Raw genomic sequence first — 23,292 nt, 5'->3', positions numbered from 1 at the left:
TGCATTAGCGAAATGGGCAGCACCAACCAGGGTGTCTGGCCGGCGTCCGCTCTCCCCAGTGCCAGACGGGGAGAGCAGGGAGAGCATGGAACTTACCTGGAGCCCCAGCCGCGATGTCATATGCGGTCAGGGCTCAACGTAATGTGTATAGGCTGGATACTGATTCCGCCCAAGTGGGCGGGCCTGGCCGGAGTCCAATGGGGACTGCTCCCGTCTTCAGAGACACCACCACAGAGGAAAAGTGTTATGAAGGTCTTCCAGAGCCCCAACACCTCATCACCACAGAGGAAAAATGAAAGGCTTACCAAACCACCACCACGGAGGAAACCAAAGCCCCTACCCTGCCGCGGAGGCAGGTAGGGCTCCTAAAGCCCCATGTGGACAAAGGGCTCCCAAAGCCCTACTAAGGCAGAAGAAACACAACCATAGAGGAAATCTGGGTTCCTAAAGCCCTATGAGGACACAGGCCTCTCAAATCCCAAACAGCCACCTGAAGCAGAGCAGTGGGGTTTTAGTTTGTGGTGGTTTGGGCATCACAGCAAGCAGGCCACAGCTGGGAAAAGGTACTGTTCCTGAACAAGTTAATTCAATGACTTTCTTGAACTGATATGTAGGGACTGTATTGATAGGGGCAGCTGCAGCTGGCCAGCTCATTTAACTGATGATAATCGAATTGGTATGTGACGGAAGTGGGGAGTTGGGATGTTCAGGGAGCAATGCTCAGAGAAAGAGATGGGAAACCTGCTAAAGGTTAACATGCAGAGGGGCCTATAGAAAAGAGATCCCTTACCCATATTATGACATTATTAAACACAGAATAGGAACCTGGGGTGGAGCATGGATGTCTTAGAAAGTATTAGGGATTTTATGTTTAATAATGTAATCCTTTTTATATAAAAGCCTGACAGAGCACCAAACATCCCCCAGTGTACTGTGCCTTATTGAAAATCAGGAACTCAGTATTGTGGCCCATCTCCTCAATTAACAGCATTTTATTTTAGCAGGAGCAGCACCCCTATCTACCCAGTGGGCTGGGGTTTGGGGTGGTGGGAACTGACCCTGCTCCAGGACTAGAGAAGTGCCCCTTCCATGGAGCAGGGCCAGGAAACAGGGGCTACAATTGGTTACGTCTCCCCCATATGCACGTACTTGTAACATTTACTAAATCACTACTTTGGGGCTCAACACGTGTGGACGGTTATTTAAGGTGTTCAATAACTAAAAGAAACGCATCGTTGATGCCGTGGATTCCATTTTGGGGTGAGCTGCCCTGGGGATAGCCTCATTTCCACACACTTGTCATGTAGGGTCTCACATGGTCATTGATGCCCCAGGTAAGAGTAGGGGCAAAGGGTGGTTTCGCCCACTCCTCACCATCTCCTGTATACATTACCCCAGCGACCAATCTAGCGCCAAGGCGAGGTGCCCTGCCAACCTAGGAATAATGTGGTGATCATGGGGTGCATATTTATCCTGGCACTGCATGTGGGGGCAATTTCACTGGGAATTAGACTGATATACTTATGGAGTATTTTTCATATGCCACTATTAGTCTGTGAAACATGATTTCAGTAGTTGTCCCCAGAATGTGGTTATTTCACCCATCTGTGATGTCACTTCCTGTGATATCGACAGATCAAAGGTCACGCGATGTAACTTCTGCACACTCCATGATTTCTTCTGTCACTTATTAGTGGTGTCTCTCCTCCAATGTTCTCTACCCCTGACTTGACCTTCTAGAAAGCTCTCAGAGACCGCCTCCCAGCGCTATGCTGTTCTCTGAGAGAAGAAGCGCTGCATTTTGCACTCAGGCGCCACTCCCCCGAGAGGCATTTATTGTATGTTTGCCGGTCCTGTTATTTCTAGATATCAGGGCGGAGGCACGTCTCTATGGCCATCTATCAATGCGCTGCTCTGGGGTGTTGCTAGGTCTGGAAAAAATCTGGGGCTATGCTAATGTCGGTACTGTCGGGACTCGGGGCTAGCTAGCCTTTTGGTTGTAGCCCCTGAGCTTCTAGCAGGGCTACAACCAAAAGACCCGGGGCTATTGCCCCCTCCGTCCCTCCTAGCAACGCTCCAGGCGCTGCTTAAGTACTCGGGTCACTCCAGGAGAGCCGATTTTTTATTTTTTTATTTATTTATTTCGAAAGTTAACACCCATCATGAACGACAAGTGCTATGCATAGAACATGAAAATAACATTCGATTGAGCATGAAATAGGCAAGAAGTAAAACCCCCCAAATTCTTTTGCAACACAATTGTCATACATCAATAGTGATCTTCAGAGTAGAAGTGCACAGCATAAGCCACTCGTTTGTCTGGTGTGGACTACAGCTACTTTTTCCCATCTGCAGCAGTTTGGCAATTCATTTCTTTGGCTATATGTGTTCTTACCGACCATCAATTACAGAGTGGTAAATTTAATCGCAGACAAAACGCAGAAAGATCTACCCCTTTTTTGCACCCTTTTCAAGCTACCCCAACCCCATCCCGACCCATTTTAAACCCTTACCCCAAAACCCTTTATGTATTTATTTAATCATTTTGGTGTTTTTCAGTGTTTTTGTCTGCTCTGTTATGTACCACTCTGTTTTGTTTGCAATAAAATGACACCATTTCTTTTAATAATGGAATTAGATACTCCTTCCGGGAAGCACGCATCATGGGACAAAGCATTGAAATAATGGGAAGGATCGCCCTGGGACCGCCTGTCACAGGACCAAAAAGCAGTCGCGCAATGCCCCTTTGTGCTTGTGCGTTTACTCCTCGTAAGGGGAATAGGGAGGTAGCTAGCCCTAAGATTGAACAGTAATCAATTCTCGAACCGGCACAAGCAGTTCACTTTTACAAGAGGCAGGTCATGTGAGAAATAATGTGCAACCGAGGATTTACGTATCTTGGTGCAATAACGCGGTGGTCTGCGCTGTTGGAGAAAGTGAAAATTCAGTAATTTAGTGTTGCTTCTTGCTACATTAGGAAACGTCATAAAGAGTTCGGGAATTCCCATCAGGGTAACCTCTGCTTTTATAGCTTAGCCAAGGGCGTTTAATGTCAATATCAGCAGATAACAGATCCCGCATGAATAAGCGAGTGAGGTGCAGGTTCTTGTTTGGCCATAGCCCAGGGTTGTCTAACTCCAGGCCTAGAGGGCCGGATCCATGCCGGGTTTTCAGGATACCCCCTCATTAATATTCATGAGATTAATTTGCACACAATGATTCTAAATGTATGCACATTCTGCCTAATGAATATTGAGGGACATGCTGAAAACCTGTCAGGATTCCAGCCCTTGAGGTTTCGAGTTGGACATCCATGCCATAGCCTAAATCATTGGTTTTCCTTAATTTGGCTCTGGGACACTAAGGAAAAGCCCCATATTTCAGACGTTCTTCTTGCGTGTGGCCTGCTCCAGGATGCCTTCCAGAAGCAGGCCAAAATCTGCCACTTAACAGCCGATCTTGTTAGGTTGCCACTCCCAAAGTGATATATTAAATGTTTGATCTATGTGCCTGTTGGATCTGGGTGATATGATGGATAATTGTGATGTGTAAAATGCCAGCCTGCAATGGTTCTGTTTGATGAGCGATAGCACCTTGGAGGGGCGGAGTCATGGGGAGGATTGGGCAGTACCGAGGGGTGTGGCTCCAGGCCCGGTTGAGCAATACAGTATCTCGTCATAGAACTCATTCCGGCAATTGGCATAAAAGCAAAGAGCATTTTGGAATGTCCACAATTTTAAATTTGAAACATGTCTTATAGTGATTCAGTAAGAAACCATTTTTTTAGCAAATAATGGAAGTTGGGCTCTGCAATTTTGATTGGTCGCACTATTCACCCTAATAAAATATTTGTATACATTGCAGGACATATATACCAGTTGGCACAGCTTTAACAAGTATATGAGGCTTTGTCTGTTTCTGTAGTAAGTTTCCCTTGCCGAATCGACTGAAACGATGGTTGCTTGATCCTGTGATAACTGGGCTTCAAGGCAGACCTCACTGGGCGTATCCTGTTCCAAAGGCGCGTTATCGCATGGGCGTGCAACCCGTGCTTCAATGCGCAAACTGCTTTCGGAAGACTTGGTAGCAGCACTGCAGAGCCTTCTGAAAGCCACCTGCTCGTTGAAGTGTGGGTTGCACGTCCATGCGATAACGCGGCTTCAGAGTCGTGGGCAAGCCCCTGGGTCTGGGAACAGGGCAGCGCTCCTGCAAGACTTAACTTGCCGGATCGGCACTCTATCTTATTCCAGCCCATTTCCTGCGCTGCTGCGTATGGGGAGGGAGTGGATAGCTCTGCCTTGTACAGCATGAACAAGTAAGGTCTGTGTATGACGAGGGCCAGTTATGTCTGGGCAGTAGGATCTACGAATTAAGAAGGATAACCCTGCTATCTTCAGTGTGAGCGTGCAATCCCTGAGTATGCATGGGCGGCACCAGCCATGGGCATGGGAGCGATGAAGCCCTCCCACTTTGAGGCAGAAGGCATCACTCTGATGTGACGCCCAGCTCCTGGCTCCGAAAGCAAGAGCACATGTCTCATTCCCATGCGCTTATACCCCGTGAAGGCACCACAGCAAACAGTGGCAGGGGATAAAGGCCTGGTGAGGCAACATCAATAAACCCCGTGTCTTGAATCTGTGATGCTCGCTCACCTGAAGAGGGTGCAAATCCCACAGCCTGTAGCACCAACAGAACTATGTAGCCTTATCTGCACTTCAAGGGAGCCTGAGACTCCCTCCAGCTAGAGTGCACCTTACTGGAAACAAGGTCAGCCAGAAAGAAAGTCTAAGGGTGTGTTTATTTCTCGGTTACTGAAGTCGGCAGCAGAGTCCTGAGAGAGGTGCATGCTGCGAAACTGTGGCTGTTAAGCAGAGGAAAAAAACTGAAAGGAGAGAAAACAAATTGGAAAGGGGCTGGGCAGAAGGCTTTCTTTTTTGCGTGCTGGGACTTTTAATCTTGCTGAGAAGGAAACACCAGGACTGGACGACCTACTTTGGTGGCACGTGGCATCTTCCGTGCTCTAGAGAAGGGGAGTAAGAGAGACAAAATGCAAAATAGGGGGTTAACATTTAGCAGACCAAAAGGAGGAGAAGGGGGAGACAAAATTGGTGGGCGAGAAGAGAAAGATCAAAATGGAGTGAAAGAGAAAGGACATGAGAGATGATAAGAAAGAGAATATGGGGGGGGGGGGTGATCCAAGCGAATGAATAAAAGAGTAAGTGAAGAGATAGAATCGAAGTGGTGCTGCATGAGAGGGAGAGCAGAGAGAGTGTACAGGGAGGAAACTACACAAAATGTACAGTCAATATTGCAGCAAAAGGAGTGATAGAAAAGGAACAAGAAGGAGCGACAAAGACATAGAACACTAAATAGTAAGGGAATGAAAGTGAAAAATGATCAAAGGCATGAAAGGGAATGTAAAAGAGTTAAGACAGGAGGGAGAGAGAGAAGGGTGACAGAACATGGGATGGACAGAAAGAACAGAGGAGGCATGTGAAAGAGTACAAGTATAGACCAGACAGGAGGGAGAGAGAGAAGGGCGACAGAACATGGGATGGACAGAAAGAACAGAGCAGGCATGTGAAAGGGTACAAGTATAGACCAGACAGGAGGGAGAGAGAGAAGGGCGACAGAACATGGGATGGACAGAAAGAACAGAGCAGGCATGTGAAAGGGTACAACTATAGACCAGACAGGAGGGAGAGAGAGAAGGGCGACAGAACATGGGATGGACAGAAAGAACAGAGGAGGCATGTGAAAGAGTACAACTATAGACCAGACAGGAGGGAGAGAGAGAAGGGCGACAGAACATGGGATGGACAGAAAGAACAGAGGAGGCATGTGAAAGAGTACAAGTATAGACCAGACAGGGGGGAGAGAGAGAAGGGCGACAGAACATGGGATGGACAGAAAGAACAGAGGAGGCCGTGTGAAAGAGTACAACTATAGACCAGACAGGAGGGAGAGAGAGAAGGGCGACAGAACATGGGATGGACAGAAAGAACAGAGGAGGCATGTGAAAGAGTACAACTATAGACCAGACAGGAGGGAGAGAGAGAAGGGCGACAGAACATGGGATGGACAGAAAGAACAGAGGAGGCATGTGAAAGAGTACAAGTATAGACCAGACAGGAGGGAGAGAGAGAAGGGCGACAGAACATGGGATGGACAGAAAGAACAGAGGAGGCATGTGAAAGAGCACAACTATAGACCAGACAGGAGGGAGAGAGAAGGGCGACAGAACATGGGATGGACAGAAAGAACAGAGCAGGCATGTGAAAGAGCACAACTATAGACCAGACAGGAGGGAGAGAGAAGGGCGACAGAACATGGGATGGACAGAAAGAACAGAGGAGGCATGTGAAAGATACAAGTATAGACCAGACAGGAGGGAGAGAGAGAAGGGCGACAGAACATGGGATGGACAGAAAGAACAGAGGAGGCAGTGTGAAGAATTTAGAGATAGTGGAAAGAGTGAGCAGGGGAAGGCGAGTGATGAGGGAGAATAGAAGGCATTGCAAATGAAGAATCCAAAACGAAGAAGACATATGCTCTGAGCGGGCCAGTTCCATGCTGTGCACATGACATCCTTAGTGATCAGGCCTTGAATCTTTCAAACTGGAAACCTGTGCACCTGCAATGACGCAATCTGAGACGAGCTGGCCTCAACCCCCGCTCAACCCTCCTGCCGCCGCAGCACGCTGGTCAGGTCTCGTGGCGTCCTCAGGGGTATGCATGTTCACACTCTTAGCAAACCAAATGCAATGTTGACCTCAGAAAGATACCCCTCAAAAACATCCAAGCTCGTCCACCCCTTGGAAGTTATGCAGATTTTGTGGTATGCATTAGTGGGGGTGAAAGTGGCCTCTTGGCATGCCGTCACCGACAGCCAACACCTTGGTAAGGTGCCAGGTAACCCCATGATAGGTGGGGCGGGGGCAACTCCAAACATTTGTCTTCATTCAGAGTTGGCATAGCAAAGTGTGAAGACCATTGCCATATGATGAAGCTAAGGACTTAACTGTGGGGCTCAGCTTTTAGATGGCCCCCCGCCACCTCCTATGATTCGCATCTTTGTTGAACTAAAGGGCCTCTGGATTGGGGTGAAAGACGTATCTAATGGGCAGAAGGAAGCTTAAATCGCTGCCCAGCCTCCTGGGCTCATAGGAAGGGGGAGGGATTAAAAGGGCACTAGGGTCAATGCCCCCCACTCACTACCAGCATGCAAAACTCTCATCCAGCGCCCCCAAAATCTAGACGCTGGCTTTGCCCCTGCGTGTGTGACAAGACATTATTCTGCAGTCTACATTTTGAGATTCGAGTTTTGCGCATGTTATGGGGCAGGGGTGGACTGGCTCATATGGAACTCTGGAGCGATCGCGCTAGGCCTCTGCACCCTGGGCCTGTTATTTGTGGTATTTCCAGAATTTCCATAGGAAAAGAGCTGGGATTGCTGGAAATGTTATTTTTTTTAACTCTTTTTATTGGTATTTAACATATTAAACGGCATTAGCTGCACAACATCCCTCCTTCCCCCCTCCTCCCCTTGATACAGTTAAACACATTGGTTATATATCATGAGCATCTTTCAGCTGTCCACAACACACAGTCCTTAATTTGTTCAACCGTGGGTTGCTGCCCGCCTCCCCGCTCCATTGCAACTCTTGGCTTTGCTAGTATTAACAGCAGCCCCATCAGTTTCCTGGCACCTCTAGGTATCAACTTGGTATAGCCCAGTAAGCCAAGGACCGGATCGGACGTCATCTCCAGACAGGTAACACCTCCCAGCACCTCAAATACCTGTTCCCAGAACTGTCTGATTACACCACACTCCCATGCTACGTCATACCCGCACCTCTTGCATTTCCCAGAGGCCACATATGGGCCACCTTGATAATCATTTCCAGGGCCACGATTGGTTCCCAGTCAACCCCTGGCCATGGGCGTGTTCGTCTTGCTACGATATAAGATGTGAGATAGCTGCCTGTAGGAAGTGTCACTTTTCTAAAACATCCGCCTGCATGACCTGCGTATGGTCAGCTCTCCCGTCTACAGTATCAACATGTCATGCCTGTGTATGGTGAGGGATATGCCTGCTGCCTGCACTCGAAGCATATAGGATCTCGGTGCAGCGAGCGAGGCATAGGTCTGCTGCGGGGCATAGACTTGTGTGATCTGCGACTGATGGATATATGTAAATACGAGCTTGTAATACACGTCTTCGGGCTTTCACTCACACTTCCCCACTTATCTGCGTGTGTGTGTGTGTGTGCGCTTCAGATAGGAGGAAGGCAGTTGCCCGTGCCGCACCGCAAACCACAGAAGGAAGGGTGGGCCTCCCTCGTATGTGTAAGCAGGCTGTGTGGTCATGCAGGGACACTGTCACAGGGCGAGGTAGCGAGGACATGGCGGAGAAGCAGTGGGTGCGAGCCGCCAAGTGTCAGATGCTGGTCACCAGCGCCTTCATCCTGGTAAGTGCGCCCTGGCTAGGCCCCTCGCCGCGGCACGGGGCCAGCGGCTTGTGCTGTGTGAACACGTGGGTGTGAAACGCCGTTTGTGGTTGGTCCCCGCGGAGTCGTGGGCAGCAGGGAGCGCCTTGTGACGCAGAGCGAGGATTCGTGTGGAGGAGGCCTTGCCTCGGCGTCAGTGTGGTCTTTTGGGAGGTGGCATGTATTATTTACAGTGGAGGCATTGCAGAAGGGCCGCTTAGGCCTGGGGTAGAGTCAGTGCCAAGTCAGAATCACCTGCCAAAGCCGGCAGCAACTAAAAAAGTCACATGCGAAACTGCTGCCACTAAAAAGGCCAGAGTATGACGCAGCTCACCTCTGAAAGGCTGAAGCGAAGCCGCTGTGGAAGTAGATCGCAAACAAGCACTAAACAAGAACCATACATACAGACATACACACATGCCTAGAGAGACACCGAAAGGCCAGTTAGATCAGGGCAGCGCAGGTAAGATGTCATCCTCGTAATCTGTAAACAGCCAGCAGAGTTTCGGGGAGACACAGGCTCACGCTAGCCTAGAGGGCAGTCCCCAAATGTCCAACCCACTGCAGCATGGTGGGCCAGCTTTCAGAGCTAATCTGGGCAACCTTAATGACTGTGTGTACGGGCAGCTGGTTGTTTCAACCAACTTCAGGCTCACTGAATTATTTATGAAGCGGTATCTCACGAAAATGCGGCCCCAAAATGTGCAGCGCTGATCAAAGTTTTTTTTTAGTTTTTTTGTGGTGAAAACTCACAATTTGTGATACGGGTTGTGGACCAGTTTCTGTTGTTGCCCCCAGAAACGTCTTTATAGAAGGCCAAAGGCTAGTGCTCCGGCGCCCACTCCTTGGGTTGGGGCGACCACGTGGCTGCCTGATTTGAAGAAATCATTACCCATTATTTACAAAACATGCCAGGATGTTTTATGGTGCAATGCGAAAGCACTAAGCCTGCTGCCTGAATGCGACTCACAACTACATTCTGTTCTGATCATTTCACCCTATAAAGCTTTCTGCCTTCACTGTAGAACACGCAGTGAGTCACATTATCAAGCCTTGTTTGGGTGCAAGTAAAGAATTGTGTGAACGCATCTTATAACTTGCGCCAAATAAAGGGGCACACATATCCACAAAGGGCCTTGAATGCACACGCGCAGAGGCCCCTTTCACTACCTTTGCTCGTTTACGCAAATAAGGGGGCATTTTTGCGCATTTTTGAGCATTTCAATGTTTGTCCCAAATCCACAAATGTGATGAGCTTTCAAATGCGCAAAAAATAAAATAAGATTGTCCATTGAGCCTGTTTGGATGAGGCGCATGGGAAGGTCTAATGCAGAAAAGGTTAATTTCTGACACTTTGCATGCCTTTTCTTTCAAGTGGCAGAGCAGCAGTGTCTCCCACTTGAATTTCTATCCTTGTACAAGGATAAAAATGCATTTTTATTCAAGCAGAGAGGTGATTAGGTAATCAAATTCAACAGTTTGGAACCAAAGTGTTTAGGCTCATATCCTTTCTTTGCCAGAGGATGATTCAGTGATCCTGGAGAAAACATCTTATCTAATGTACAGTACTCCGCTGCCTTCCATGAGGAGGTTTGCCTTCTCACATACTGGAGCCATTGTTTAGCCCATTGCCTGATCTTTCTTTTTATGTAGACCATTTGAGTCATAGTCAGAAGAGAGCTGACCAAATGTCAACGGCACCTAGCGAGAATATTTTCAGGTGTGCTTTTTTAGCACATGAAATGGGTTGCTTTTTTATACAATTTTAAATGTACTTCTGCGCATCATAGATACATGTCAACAAGTCTGTGGTGGGTGTATTGGAAGCTTTATAATACAATTGAAAAAAACAGATGAACTCTTTTGAAGTCACACTATTTGATATTCTTGTACCTGTATACTTGCTTGGAGGATGGCAAACCTGAAGCCAGAATCTGTCTCACTTTGCATATCATGCTTCTTCAAAGTTGTATTTTTAAATATTGTCAAGTTGGGTTATTGTGTGATTTCTGTGTGTTCTAAGTCAGTTCTAGAAAACAGTATATTTAGCTCAGCAAAGTCAAACACAAATTATAGTACCTTGCTCTATGATAAGAACCAGGAAAAAATGTGCAGAAGTTGTGGATTGGCTCAACCCCCAGCTACACCTCATAGCCAACGTATGTGATCCTGGGAAACTCATTTGGTGCCTAACCTTTTGAAATTGCCATTCTCTAAAAATGTCAAGTTATCAATCCCCAATAGTGATTTAGTTCTCAGGGTATGTGCTCCATAAATTCTCATTCTTGTTTAAACTAGCTAAAGTGTTACTTAATATATAATAATAGTGGACTTCATATATTGCACACCACAAAGCCATTTGTTGCTTTGTTGACTAATATCAATACAGCTTAAAAACCACAGCTCTCTTCTAATCACAGTCTATGATACCGTATATGCACTTTTCTGGTACCTTCTAACTTATATCCACTATCTCTTCTATGCAATGGTATGTGTACCTTCCCCATTACTTACGATCTGACTCCAAGCTTGAGCACTTTTACATTCTACTAATATGAGTCCTCTATCTATTTATTTATATACAGAAAGACTTGGCTTCTTCTGTAGTTCGGTGTGAATGTCAGTTGATCGCCCGGGAATGGATGCAGAGCCCCTGCACTTATCCAAGATTCGTTTCACGCTCAAATCTGGGATAGCCATTGGAATATCTGCTCTCTTGCATTCACGGCTGGCGTGGGCCAATCATGGCCCACTGTGGTTCCACTCATTCAGGCATACCAGACATACTGGCACCATTAGTGTGGATTGGGACGAGACAGTCCCAACCCTCTTCCTGAGCACTAGCACATGTGACATGCAGGAGCCAACGAAAGATGTGGTTTTCATGGAAGGCTGCAAGCCCAAAAAAAGAACACCTGGGTCACTCGACCTGGGGGAAGGCAAAGGGACAAAATGGCCAAAGGCATAACAAAAGACTTTGTGGCATGGCCATTTTCGGCACTGGCCAGAGTCTTGCCCCAAACGTAGTAAACGCATTTTGCTTCATCAAAAAGAAGTAAAAATACTTTAAAAGTAAACTTCTGCCACCATTTCCTCATAGGCACACTTGTATAATCACCAACAAATCCTTAGAGGGTAGCTAGGGCCATAAAACCAAAGGACCCCTATGTGCAGTACTGTAAGATACTTGGCACATAGATAAAAAGTTACATGGTCAAATAATAAGGGAAAAATAGTTTCCCAGAAACGATAGCCTGAAGGACGTGTCCATTTCCCCATAACAGATGAGCAAAAGCTCAGAGGAGTGCAGCTGAAGGCTGCTCTCCACTGGAAAAAGTCAGGTTAGGAAAGCGAAAGAAAAGCAAACAGTTTGGGGGTGTCCATAAATGTAGGGAAAATTGCACGTAAGGGAACTCTTTCCTAACACTCACCCCTCCCAGACCAAGGACAGGGGAATGAATCCACCCCTGGATGTTTCTCATGTTTCTCAAGTTTAGGTCGACTAAACATTCTGTACAACCCATCTTTGTTGCTATGCTGGGCACCTGGCCTATGCTCAATGGTGAAGTCAAACCCTTGCAGGCTTAAGAACCACCTGAGCAACTTCAGATTCTCTCCCTTCATTTCCAAGGTAAACAACGGATCCTTGTCCAATCTGGCATTCACTGGCCGTTATGGTCAAGTGGGGCTTCTGAAGAGCCTGAAAACTGCATTATGATCCAGATATGCAAAGCAGAATTCATCAAACCCATTTAGGACATGATTCACAAGCCTTTGAAAAGTGGCAGTTGCATTTTTTTATCCAAAGGGCATTACCCTAAACTGGTAAAGGGCATGTGGGGTTGAAAATGCTGTCTTTTCCTTGGCATGCTCTGCTAGAGGTATACACCAATATCCTGCAATGAGGTCAAATGTGCTGAGGTACTTGGAGGCCCCCAAGGTATCCACTAGCTCATCTGTTCTAGGCAAAGGGTGAGCATCTGTACTGGTGACAGCATTCAGAGGCCTGCAGTCCACACAGAACCTCAGTCCAGAGTTACCTGCCTTTGGCACCAGAACAACAGGGCTGGACAATGGACTATTGGAGGGTTCAATAACCCCAAAAGCCAACATCTTGTTGACCTCTGTTTTAATGTAGGATCTCACCTTGTCTGACATCTTGTACCTCCTACTTTTGGTAGGTACACTGTCCCTTGTGTCAATTTCATGTTTGCACCAAAGTGTCAAACCATGAGTCAGTGAGAACAAGGGGGAGAATTGCCTCAGAAAAGTTCTCACTTGATCTTTTTGGGTATGAGTCAAGTGAGGGGCCACTTTGACATCGTCAATGGAGCCATCTGAAGGGTTACCTTGGAATAAGTCAGGAAGAGGTTCTGATTCCTCCTCTTCTATGTCAGATGCCAAACATAGTACAGCTATTTCAACCATAGGGATGACAGACTTCAACCTATTGTTTGTTTATTTATTTGTTTATGGTTCATATAAACATTTACAAAAAGATCAAAACAAATTCAAATACAATTTTATGATCATTAGCAATTTTTTCCAACTCCATTTAAAGAATATTAACATATGGTATTTACAGACATATTTCCTAAAACTTGGATAGCAATAAGTTTGATAACTTTCATATCCAACTCCAAAAGATATACGTAAAATGAATTAAGATAATCAAGGGTAAAATAACTCTTTCATCATACCAGTTCATTTATAGCCCTTCATATCAACTGTTAAGGCTAATTTCCAAGTCAGACCACACGCATTTTTTTAAAAAGCAATAAGGCTAACTTGCAAGGCAATTGCATTTCCATGAAGCCTTGTCGACCATAATAAATCTCGATTGACCCACGAGGTTGAATAGCCTTCGTGGTCCGCATGAAATGTCCAAACTGAAGCTACTTCAGAGTAAATCTTGGATTGCGCAATAGATGAAATGGTCTCATTCCAGTCGTTGCATTTCAATATTGTTTTTACCTTGAAGGGATTATCAATAAGAGTTCTAATTGATAACCCAAGCTTGGTTAGGATGTTTTCGACCTCCTCCTTCATTTCCATCATAAAAACATCAGATATGTCTGCACTAAACCTACCATAGAAGTCTTCCTTCTTTTCTATCAGGCATTTCCTCTTCCACTAAACAGACGATTTTAAAGATTGAAGGCCAAATTCATATCTTATTAGTTCTATCAAAATGCTTTTAGCCAAAAAAGAACAATACTCCTATCCATACTATTCCTTCAACGGTGCACAAATATTCCCAGAATTCATTTGTATAAAATTCCATACCATACAGGAGTCTGGGTGTCACCTTCAGTCTATAAAATTGTCTACAGGGTGCCATAGAAAATTTGCCATACTTTCTTTCAATCAGACGCATCTGTCATAGTGCTACCAATGCCTTCTCCTTGAGACTACTTTTAGATATAGGTACAGATCCTGCGGAGGTGAAAGTATAGACTAGATATTTCAAGGCTGTAATACTTTTTAGACGTTTCCCTTCACATGCCCAGGTAAAATTTAAGTGGGCCTTATTTCTTCTGCCCATCCTTATTATTACAGTATTTGATGGATTAATCTGGAGTTTTAGCTCATTCACAAAAAGCCAAAAAGCCTTCATCAAACGTTGCAAGCCAACTTGGGTACCGTCCAATAGGAGGAAGTCATCTGCATACGATATCCAACTTAAGGCTGCCCCTCCAATCTTGGGTGGAACCATGACTCTCCCATCCAGTTTTATACCTGCTCCAGAGGTATATAGATTGACAAGGGTAGGGGCTAACATACAACCCTGTTTTAGACCCTTTGTAGTATCTATTTTCCTTGTCAGTAGTCCCATTGAATTCAGTCTTACTCTTATTTTGGTTTCTGAATACATAAAAATAATCAGATCAAGCAAGCCCGCTGGTATACCCAACTCAACAAGCCTTCTCTATAGTGTCGGACAATCCACCATGTCGAAGGCCATCGAGAGGTCCATTGATGCTATAACTACCAGTTTGGGGGCTTTGCCAATTGCCTTCTTTTGAATACTCCTAAGAATTAGACCTCCACAGCCTGCCCATATGTTTTATTTAAAGCCAATCTGTTTGAAATGCAAAATGTTGTTCTATTCTATCCATTCCTGAATGTGATTAAGAATTAGAGAAGCAACAATTTTGGACTCTACGTTCACAATTGCAATTGGCCAATAGCTCCTGGGACAAAGTCTATTACCTTTCTTATAGGTAGGAATGACAAAAGATTGTTTCCATGAATTGGGCATGTTTTTGTTCTAATAATATCCAACAACAATAGCTATAATATCCTAGACCATAACACTGCATTCAGTTTTAATATTTTATTTGAAAGATTGTTGGGACCCGGAGTCCCTGAGTTTTTAGATTTCACTATGAGGATTCTAATATTCTCAACAGAAATATCCAAGTTACAAGTTAACTCATTCACTTGATCTATATTTCCTCCTTCTTTGCCATCATACATATGTGGAAAGTGCTCCACTCAAATTCTTTCAGCAATAGGGTTAATCAATTGATGTTCCTCTGTGACCTCCAAGTTATTTATCAATTTCCAAAAGCTGGCCTGATTGGGACCCCTCAAAGCCTTTAACATCACTTCCCCATCTTGTTGGGATAACATAGCTCGATGGGAGATAGCCCAATTTTGGTATGTTTGTCTTGCAACCTTGATCTTACTTTTGATATTTTCTAAGTCCGCTTCCGTTTTTTAAATTGTTCTTAATCTTTTCCTCATTAGGGTTTTTTGTTCTTGCGTATCCTTATCAAAAGTATGTTTATGATGTTGTTTAGCCCTTAGTAGTGATCGTATAATTGATCAATTAAGCATGAAAATATTCGGGGAAGCTATCAACTGTATCAGTTGATATCTTCGTTTCCAGGCTCGAGGAGTCATAATCAAGCACCATAGTTGCCATAAATTTAATAGCTTTCTTTTGAGTCCATTTTATTTTGTTTCCCTCTGCACAAACCTCAATTCCTTCCTAAAAATAGGTCAATCGAGGATCTTTCGTGTGGCATTCAATTTTGATAGTAAACATTCAGTGATCACTATAAGAAGATGGTTTTAGATCAAAATTCCTCAAACAATCATTTCATTGACAAGAAATGAAAATATAATCAATTATAGAAGACACACCTCTGGCTGTCCAAGTAAATTGAATATTCGGGACCTTTATCAGGACCCACCTTTTACTAAAAGCCAACCATTGAGCACCACATATTTTTCTTTTACCACTCTTGTTTGTTGAATCTCATACAGAGGCCAGAAGTACTTTATCTTCAGGGGTTACTAAATTGCAATCTACATTAAGATCTCTTGCTAGTATTATGTAGCCACCTAAGTTATGTGGCCACCTAAGTTCAAAGAAAGCCAATGATCTATAATATCGCCCAAGATAACCGAAGCCTCTGCTAACTGGGCATCAGTGTAGGCCTCCTAAGGTCCACTAAATAGTTTACCTTAAACAGCTGCTCCAAAACTGTATAAGGGTCTGGCCACGTATCGTGTAGGGCTCTAGGTCTTGTAGGGTTCATAATCAGGACTGCCCGGCCTGGAGTAAAGTGAATATGTGAAGCCTTCTGGTCATACCAATGTTTTACCAGAGTTTGACCAGCCTTCAACTTATCACTGGCCTGAGCCATCAGGAGGACCATTCTCTTCCTTAATCCTAGCACATAGTCTACTACATTGGTAGTGATAGAAGGAGTAGGGAGCTCCCACCCTTCCTTAACTATACCCAGTGGTCCCCTTACAGGGTGACCAAAAAGAATATCAAAGGGGCTGAAACCAACACCCTCTTGAGATAGCTCTCTGTAGACAAAGAGTAAGCATGGTAACAGGACATCCCACTTTCTCCTTTGGGGTTCTTACAGAGCCCCAATAATGCTTTTGAGAGTTTGATTAAACCTCTCAACTAAGCCATTTGTTTTTAGATGATAAGCCGATGACAACTTATAAGTGACCCCACAATCTTTCCATGTGGTTTGCTTGTACTTAGAAATGTGTTGTTACCTCTGTCAGACTCAACTCATTAGGGAAGCCAACCCTAGTACAAATTCCAAGTAATGCTTTTGCAACTGACATGGCAGTCACATTCTTCAATGGAATGGCTTTAGGATATCTGGTGGCATGGTCAACCAGCACCAAGATGAACCGATTGCCAGAGAATGTCTGAGGGTCAAGGGGGCCAACAATTTCAATTCCTACCCTTTCAAATAGCACCCCACCACAGGGAGTCGCACCAATGGAGCCTGGATTGTTGAGCCACTCTTACCAGAAATCTGACAAGTGGCACAACCCCTACAATGACCTTCTACCTGGGCCCCCACCTTGGGCTAGTAGAAATGCACAGATAGCCTCTGCTTGGTTCTCTTGATTCCAAGGTGACTAGCTAGAGGAACCTCATGAGCCAGTTGTAGGAGGAAGGATCTTACTTGAAGGGGACCACCAACCTCCTATTGTCACCTTCAGTAGACCCTGTGTACTCACTGTACAGGAGCCCACCTTCCCAATACATCCTATGTTTCCCAGGCAGTTCACCTTCAAGCTGGGAATAGGCCTATCTCCTTAGGCCTTCTAAAGGTAGGCACTCACATTGGCCCTTACTAAACTCTTCCCTATCAGGACCACCTTCACCCAATACAATTTGGAGGTCAGGATGGTCATGTGGGTTCTGAATTTCAGGTAGCGCCCCTTCCTCGTCAGGTTCAGGTGTTTGGCCAACTACCTCCACCTCTGTGGTAGGTGAGTTAGGGGGAATATTCTCTTTCCCTCTTCTGAGTTTGTTGACTCCCTTAGCCTTGGGTTTCCCCTTTGTCTTTGGCTTAGCCTTGGAATTGGTTAGGGCAGCCTTTGTTTGTGACCTTGTGCATGTTTATTTTGCTGTGTCCCCCATGAGACCTAAGTCACTGAGGTCATTTCCCAGCAGAACCTTTTCAGGGACTTGCCTCTGTACACTCACAGGTATCCTTACTACCGTACCATTAATGGTTAGATTTACAGGCATTACTGAGAACTTGAGAGGGGGGCCATCAGCTAACTTGGTGGGCATTGAGGGTGCTATGTCAAGCTCTTCTTGGTTTGCCAAAGTGGAATCCATCACAATTCTGCTGGCCCCACTATCTTTAAGGGCAGGAGTGTCAACTCCATTGATTAGCACACTGTCTTTAAAGTAGTGATTGGTATTATCAGGAATACTAGCATAGGCCTCTGAAACTCTAGGCTCCCCAGAACTCAGAGATACTAAGACTACCGCAGACTCTATTCAACTGGGGAAGGACTCTGAAGAGAAGGTGTCATGATTCCCAAGACTCGGGCAGTTAACACAGGTAGCCTTTGGACCAAGAAAATGGCCAACTTGCGTAAGAACAGGCTTTTACCTATTCATTCTGTTGATTGCCTCTCCCAAGATGGCACCTGGGACAGGACACCTGGCAGAAACCATGATGGCCCCCAGCAGACCTACTGCATAGAATCCCTGGTGGTCTAGTGGTGCTGGGTGGGGCCCAGGGCTATATAAGCCCTGCCCTGGGCCACCCCGAGCGCTTAGCATTTTCTTCGGCTGTTGGGAGGCAGCATAACGCTTGCCCTCCCGGATCCACGTACTAAAGACCCGTTTTCTGCAGCATCCTTGCGCGCCCCACTTCTCGAGGAGTTCCCCAATCCCTACCTTCAGCTTCCTGGGATCCCGCGTAGCCTCGCCGCTTCCAGTCTTCACCGCGAGGATCCAGCTTGTCACCTGACCCTCCGCGGAACAGGGAAAGGCATGCCCACAGCTCCTGCAGCGGAAGGGACACAGAAGCCGTCGTAACGGCTGTCACTTACCTGATTGTTGCGTCCTCATCAGGGAGTTTCAGGACGCCGGATTCATCTTGCCATCACAACGCTCCGTAGCACACCAGACCCGAGATCTGAACCTGAAAGAAAGGTACAAAGACGTGAGTTGCCATCGCGCACACTAACAAATTAACAAAGACACAGAGACTTCTAACTCACCAGCACAGGACAGCACACCCCTTTTCACAAAATGTGCTTGGATGAACAGCTTTATCCAGAATAAAGGCACGCTTTGTGAATAGAGACTGTCTACAGCACGGATCCCACAGAACCTTAAAGATACACTCTCCAGAGCAACAGGTGTGTCGCAGCTGGCCTGGCCACCTATCCAGTGAGGAAACTGGAGTAGACTGAAGGAGACTGTAGTGAACTACAACTACAGACAAAAGGTGAGCAGAATTCCATGGTGACAACCAGCATTCCTAAGAATATCTGCGGGGTGGTGAGGGGGCTGGAGCTGTGATTGCACACAACCAACACATACCACTATCCCCTGTTCCTAGGTTCTCAGAGAGACCCACCGTACTTACTGGAGGGACTTGAAAACCAACACTCATCAAACCCAAACCACTCTCTGCTTTCTGTCCACTGGGTGTTGGCTCCTGCAGTGCACAGAGGGGAGGGACTGTTTTGAACTAACCATCAACATCATACGCCTGCAGACCAACTGTCTACATCGAGCACCTACAGACCGGACCAGGCACTCCTGCAGGGCCCCAGAGGTAAGCATTACAGAAGGATGCCCCTGTGACAATTTCTTCTTCCCCATTAGAGTCGAAGGGCAGACTCACAGAGTGGACCCCCAAGGGTTTGACCTTACATCTGGGGTCCCCCTTCACATGGTCATTTGCTCCACAGGCCACACAAGATCCACTGGGTCTTGGGACATAGGGAGGCTTGCAGTAACCAGACCTATGCTTGGGAGGATGACTCCCACTATTCTGAACAGTCTCATGTGACTTACCCCTACTATGCTTTTTGTGGCCCTTATGGGAGGGAAATGTATCAGTACCCCCATCTTGCCATCATACATACTAAGCAGATCTTTTGGAAACCTTGGATGAGAAGAGGAGCCAGACCCATTTCAAATCCTCTAGAGGAGCCATTGGCAGCTTGTAACTTGGCAAGCTCCAAATGGTGATCCCTGTCCTTCTCTTTCTCTGCTTTCTCCTGCCCTAGTTTAGCCATGAAGAATTCAATCTCCTTTTGCTTAAACAGCAGCTCTTGTCTTTTGAATTCTAGCATGGCCTCAGCCTCAGACCCAGCAAACGAAACATGGGACTCTAAATCATCCCTATCATCATCATTCTACTCTATGAAGGCAGCAAATCATCATCCGATCAATGATGAATGATTCCTTCAGACATTTTGGCACAACGTCTCAGCATTACCAACCAACCGACCACGCTCCCACCTTGCTCACTGTCTGTTCATGGAACACAAGATGCCATCGGCATCTTTTCGGACAAAATAGAACAGAATTCATAACAGCCGATGTGATATGCCTTCAGGAAACATGGCTCCATCAAAAGCCGGTGTGTGATGGCTTTAATCTATTCATGAATCCAGCGATTTTAAATCCAAAAGGACGTCCTTCCGCAGGACCTTTGACCCTAATCAGGATGGACACCCGGTTGCAAGAAGTTAAACATGAAATTGTCAACCCCTGGATTCAGATCATAATTCTCCTTCAGGAATCTGATTCTACCAACTCCGATCCCCTTAGGCATCCATCCAACGAGCATCAATGTCTCCCCAAAGTATCACGGATGAACTTTTTATAGATATCTTCTTCTCCACAATGGATGAAGCTAGCTACCCAGGTATTAACTTCATAATTTGTGGGGACCTGAACCTATCTTCCGCTCCACTAAAATGAAAGACAATAAGAAATTAAATTATGAATGGTTACTTCATAACTTACTTACAGAAAAATAACAACAAGAAAACGACGTCAGTACATGAACACAAGCATGCCTATTATCCAACTATAGCTGCAAGGAAGAAAGAGCTAAGGCAATGGATAAAACAACTAAAAAAAGGCCCTTCCATTACTCAGAACGCTCAAATCAAAAAAGCCAAGCAAAAATTTAAAAAGTGGATGAAAAATACTGAGATGATAGTGGAACAACATGATGCAGAGACCATGCTGCAAGCACCAATGATCAAAAGGTGATAATCAGATTTCTGAAGTTTCCAAAGAGAACTGGAAACTACAATTCCAACACTTATACCAACAACGTCCGACCAGACATGGAGAAGACCTGGCCCCCTATGATGCTAAATGGACTCTCACCTGGTCCCTTGTCGACATCACTGAAGCGATCAGTAAGCTCAATGTGTCAAGAGCCCCAGGGCAAGATGGCCTCACTAATTCTATCATCAAAAAAGACCCCGACATATGGGCCACATTATTTATCCAAATTCTCAATTTAATCAATAAAACAAACATCATACCGTGCTCATGGCTCATGGCAAAGAGCCGTTCTGATACCAATTTACAAACAAGGCCTGTCTGAAGAGCCCTCAAATTACAGACCTATTGCCCTTTTAGATCCACTGGGCAAACTCTTCGCAAACCTATTACTACAGCAGCTTAATAAATGGGCAGTGGGAGTGAAAAGACTGGCGAGAAGACAGACAGGATTCACGAAATTCGTGGGTACGACGACTAAACTGTTTATCTTGAATCTAATAAAACATGAATCGTACAGAACTAAAACCCAGACGTACTCTGCTTTCATTGACCTCCACTTGGCCTTCGACAAAATCAATAGAAACATCCTATGGACTAAGTTAACGAAATGGGAATGTCCACATAACATCATAGAACCAATAAAGCTTCTGTACTCAAACACTGAAATTTGGGATCAGATTATCTAAATCCTTGTATCTAAATCCATCCAAGTATGGCATGGTATGGCATGGATTGAAGCAAGGCTTTTGAAGATTCACTAGCCTCTCCTTTAATCAACCCCCCGAACCTGAATTCTACACTGATTCCAACGATATTATACGCAGACGACATTGTGCTCTTTTCAAAGACTCCAAGAGGACTGCAACTTGTATTGAACAACATGCACAACTACATGATTACTAATGAGCTTGAAATAAACATTAAAAAAACTAAAGCGATGGCTCTCGTTTCGGAATGTGGCTCCGCAATTAAGACTACCCCTTTCTTTCTGAATAGTGAACAAATCACCCAAGTCAAAACATTCAAATACTTGGGGATGTGGATTAACCAGTCTAAAACTGAACAACCTTGGGCAGTTAATTTAATAGCCAAAGTAAGAATGTTAGCACGTCAAGGCTCAATTATCCATAAAAACTTTGGAAAATACTCATTTAAACCGATCATCCTTTTTTAAAGCAGAAGGCAGCCCCAATCCTTACATATGGCAGAGAGACCATGATCAATCTTCAGGATGATTTATGGAATAAATTGCAACGTATATTCTGGTCAAAAGTCCTCTCATTGCCAAATGCTGTCCCTGCTGCCCATATTAGATTTGAACTGGGCCTGCAATCCCTGAGTTCTTTAATAAAATGGAAACAAATGGATTTTCTAAGAAAACATTTGAATGACGACCGCATTCCTGCACGGGATATATTACGTGCCAATTTAACGAATATCAATGCTGTAGCTCTGACCAAATGGAAAAATTTTGTTCAAGCACAAACGATCGACAATGACATCACGATGGACACCCGGCTCCATAGGACGCAAAAAGCGAACCCAAACCATTAAAAATCAATACAAACTAACGCTGAATTGTTCAAATGACATCAGAGTGACAAACAATCTTCCACCTTATCTCAACCTATTTCCAGATCGGTTAATCAGAGACCTATTCCTTCGTCTAAGACTGAATATTTTACCTACAGTAAATTAATGGGATCCGAAACCGCTCCACGAATCACAATCTGTCGTGCAGATTCTGTATGCAAGAGGCCTCGATTGAAACAATATACCATCTCTTGATGGAATGTACTGCACTTGCAGGAAAACGCATGGCAATTGCGCAGCTATACTTAACTTCGACAAGACCTTTGGATCCAGATGAATGATGGTCACTTATACTATCTGGAAACAATCGAAGAACGATCACTGCTGTGATTCGCTGTTGGATTGACATTATATCCCAAATTTAGTTTAATATTGTCCTCTGTTTTAGAAACTTCAATGTCTTAAACTGAGTTTTTCTTTCTTTTCGTCTTTCCTGATTTACCGATGTGTCTAGCTCTTTCTTTGATAAATACAAATGTAAAGGTTTAATTATATAAACCAAAAAACATTTTTATAAAAAAAAAAAGAAGGCAGCAACAGTCCTTTCAGCACTGCTACTGGGAGCAGCCCCAGCACCTTCTGCACTGTCATAAGAGGGAAAAGGTGCGATTTGGCTTTCCTGCCATTCCATGATCTTCTGGATTTTTTCAGCTTTGTGCCAGAGTATGCAAAGCCTCTTTCTGCACAGATCTTCCCTAGCATTTCAGATATGGAAGCACTTGGAGTTATATTCGCAATAGCTTCCACGCTATAAGTGAGGCAGGTGGCTTACAGTTAAATTAAAACTAAGGTCACTGTGTGCCTAGGCTCCTGATGATCAGAACCACCTGGTGCCCCTGGGACTCAGGAGGACCACAAGTCTTCCCAGCTATGCTACTGTTTGTCTCTGATATCCTCCTCCATTGTGGATGGGGGCTGTGTGACCCCCAGGCAGGACTTAAGCTAATGATTTGGGGGGGGGGGGTAGTGAACCAGGCCCCCCCGGCTCTCCGCTGCAGGAAAGTGGTGATCTCCCCTTCTCTTCTGTGGCCCCTTTTTGGAGTAGAGCCGGCCGCTGTACCTCAAGGGCTGGGTGACCACTCTGTGGAGTGGAGTCGCACTTCAAAGCCTCTTCCTTGAACCCACATGGCAGGGCCCTGTCGTCACGCTCTGGTACACCCT

General features: G+C 45.3%; 1 protein-coding gene across 3 annotated transcripts in view; it reads left to right on the top strand.

Moving 5' to 3' along the window:
* Window positions 1–8,293: 8,293 nt before the first annotated feature.
* The window catches only part of TSPAN32 (tetraspanin 32), an 882,228-nt gene continuing 867,229 nt past the window's right edge, over window positions 8,294–23,292 (top strand). Inside the window, exon 1 of one of the 3 annotated variants that reach the window (XM_069623936.1) lies at window positions 8,294–8,471. In XM_069623936.1, the coding sequence (XP_069480037.1) occupies window positions 8,346–8,471 (126 nt within the window). In that variant the 5' untranslated portion in view covers window positions 8,294–8,345. The remainder of the gene's footprint in view (window positions 8,472–23,292) is intronic. The other 2 variants (XM_069623937.1, XM_069623938.1) reach the window with 2 other exon arrangements.

Source organism: Ambystoma mexicanum, chromosome 11 (genome assembly GCF_040938575.1).
Source record: "Ambystoma mexicanum isolate Mex_15411 chromosome 11, UKY_AmexF1_1, whole genome shotgun sequence".
NCBI lineage: Eukaryota > Metazoa > Chordata > Amphibia > Caudata > Ambystomatidae > Ambystoma > Ambystoma mexicanum.
This window is presented reverse-complemented; position numbering and strand designations above follow the sequence as displayed.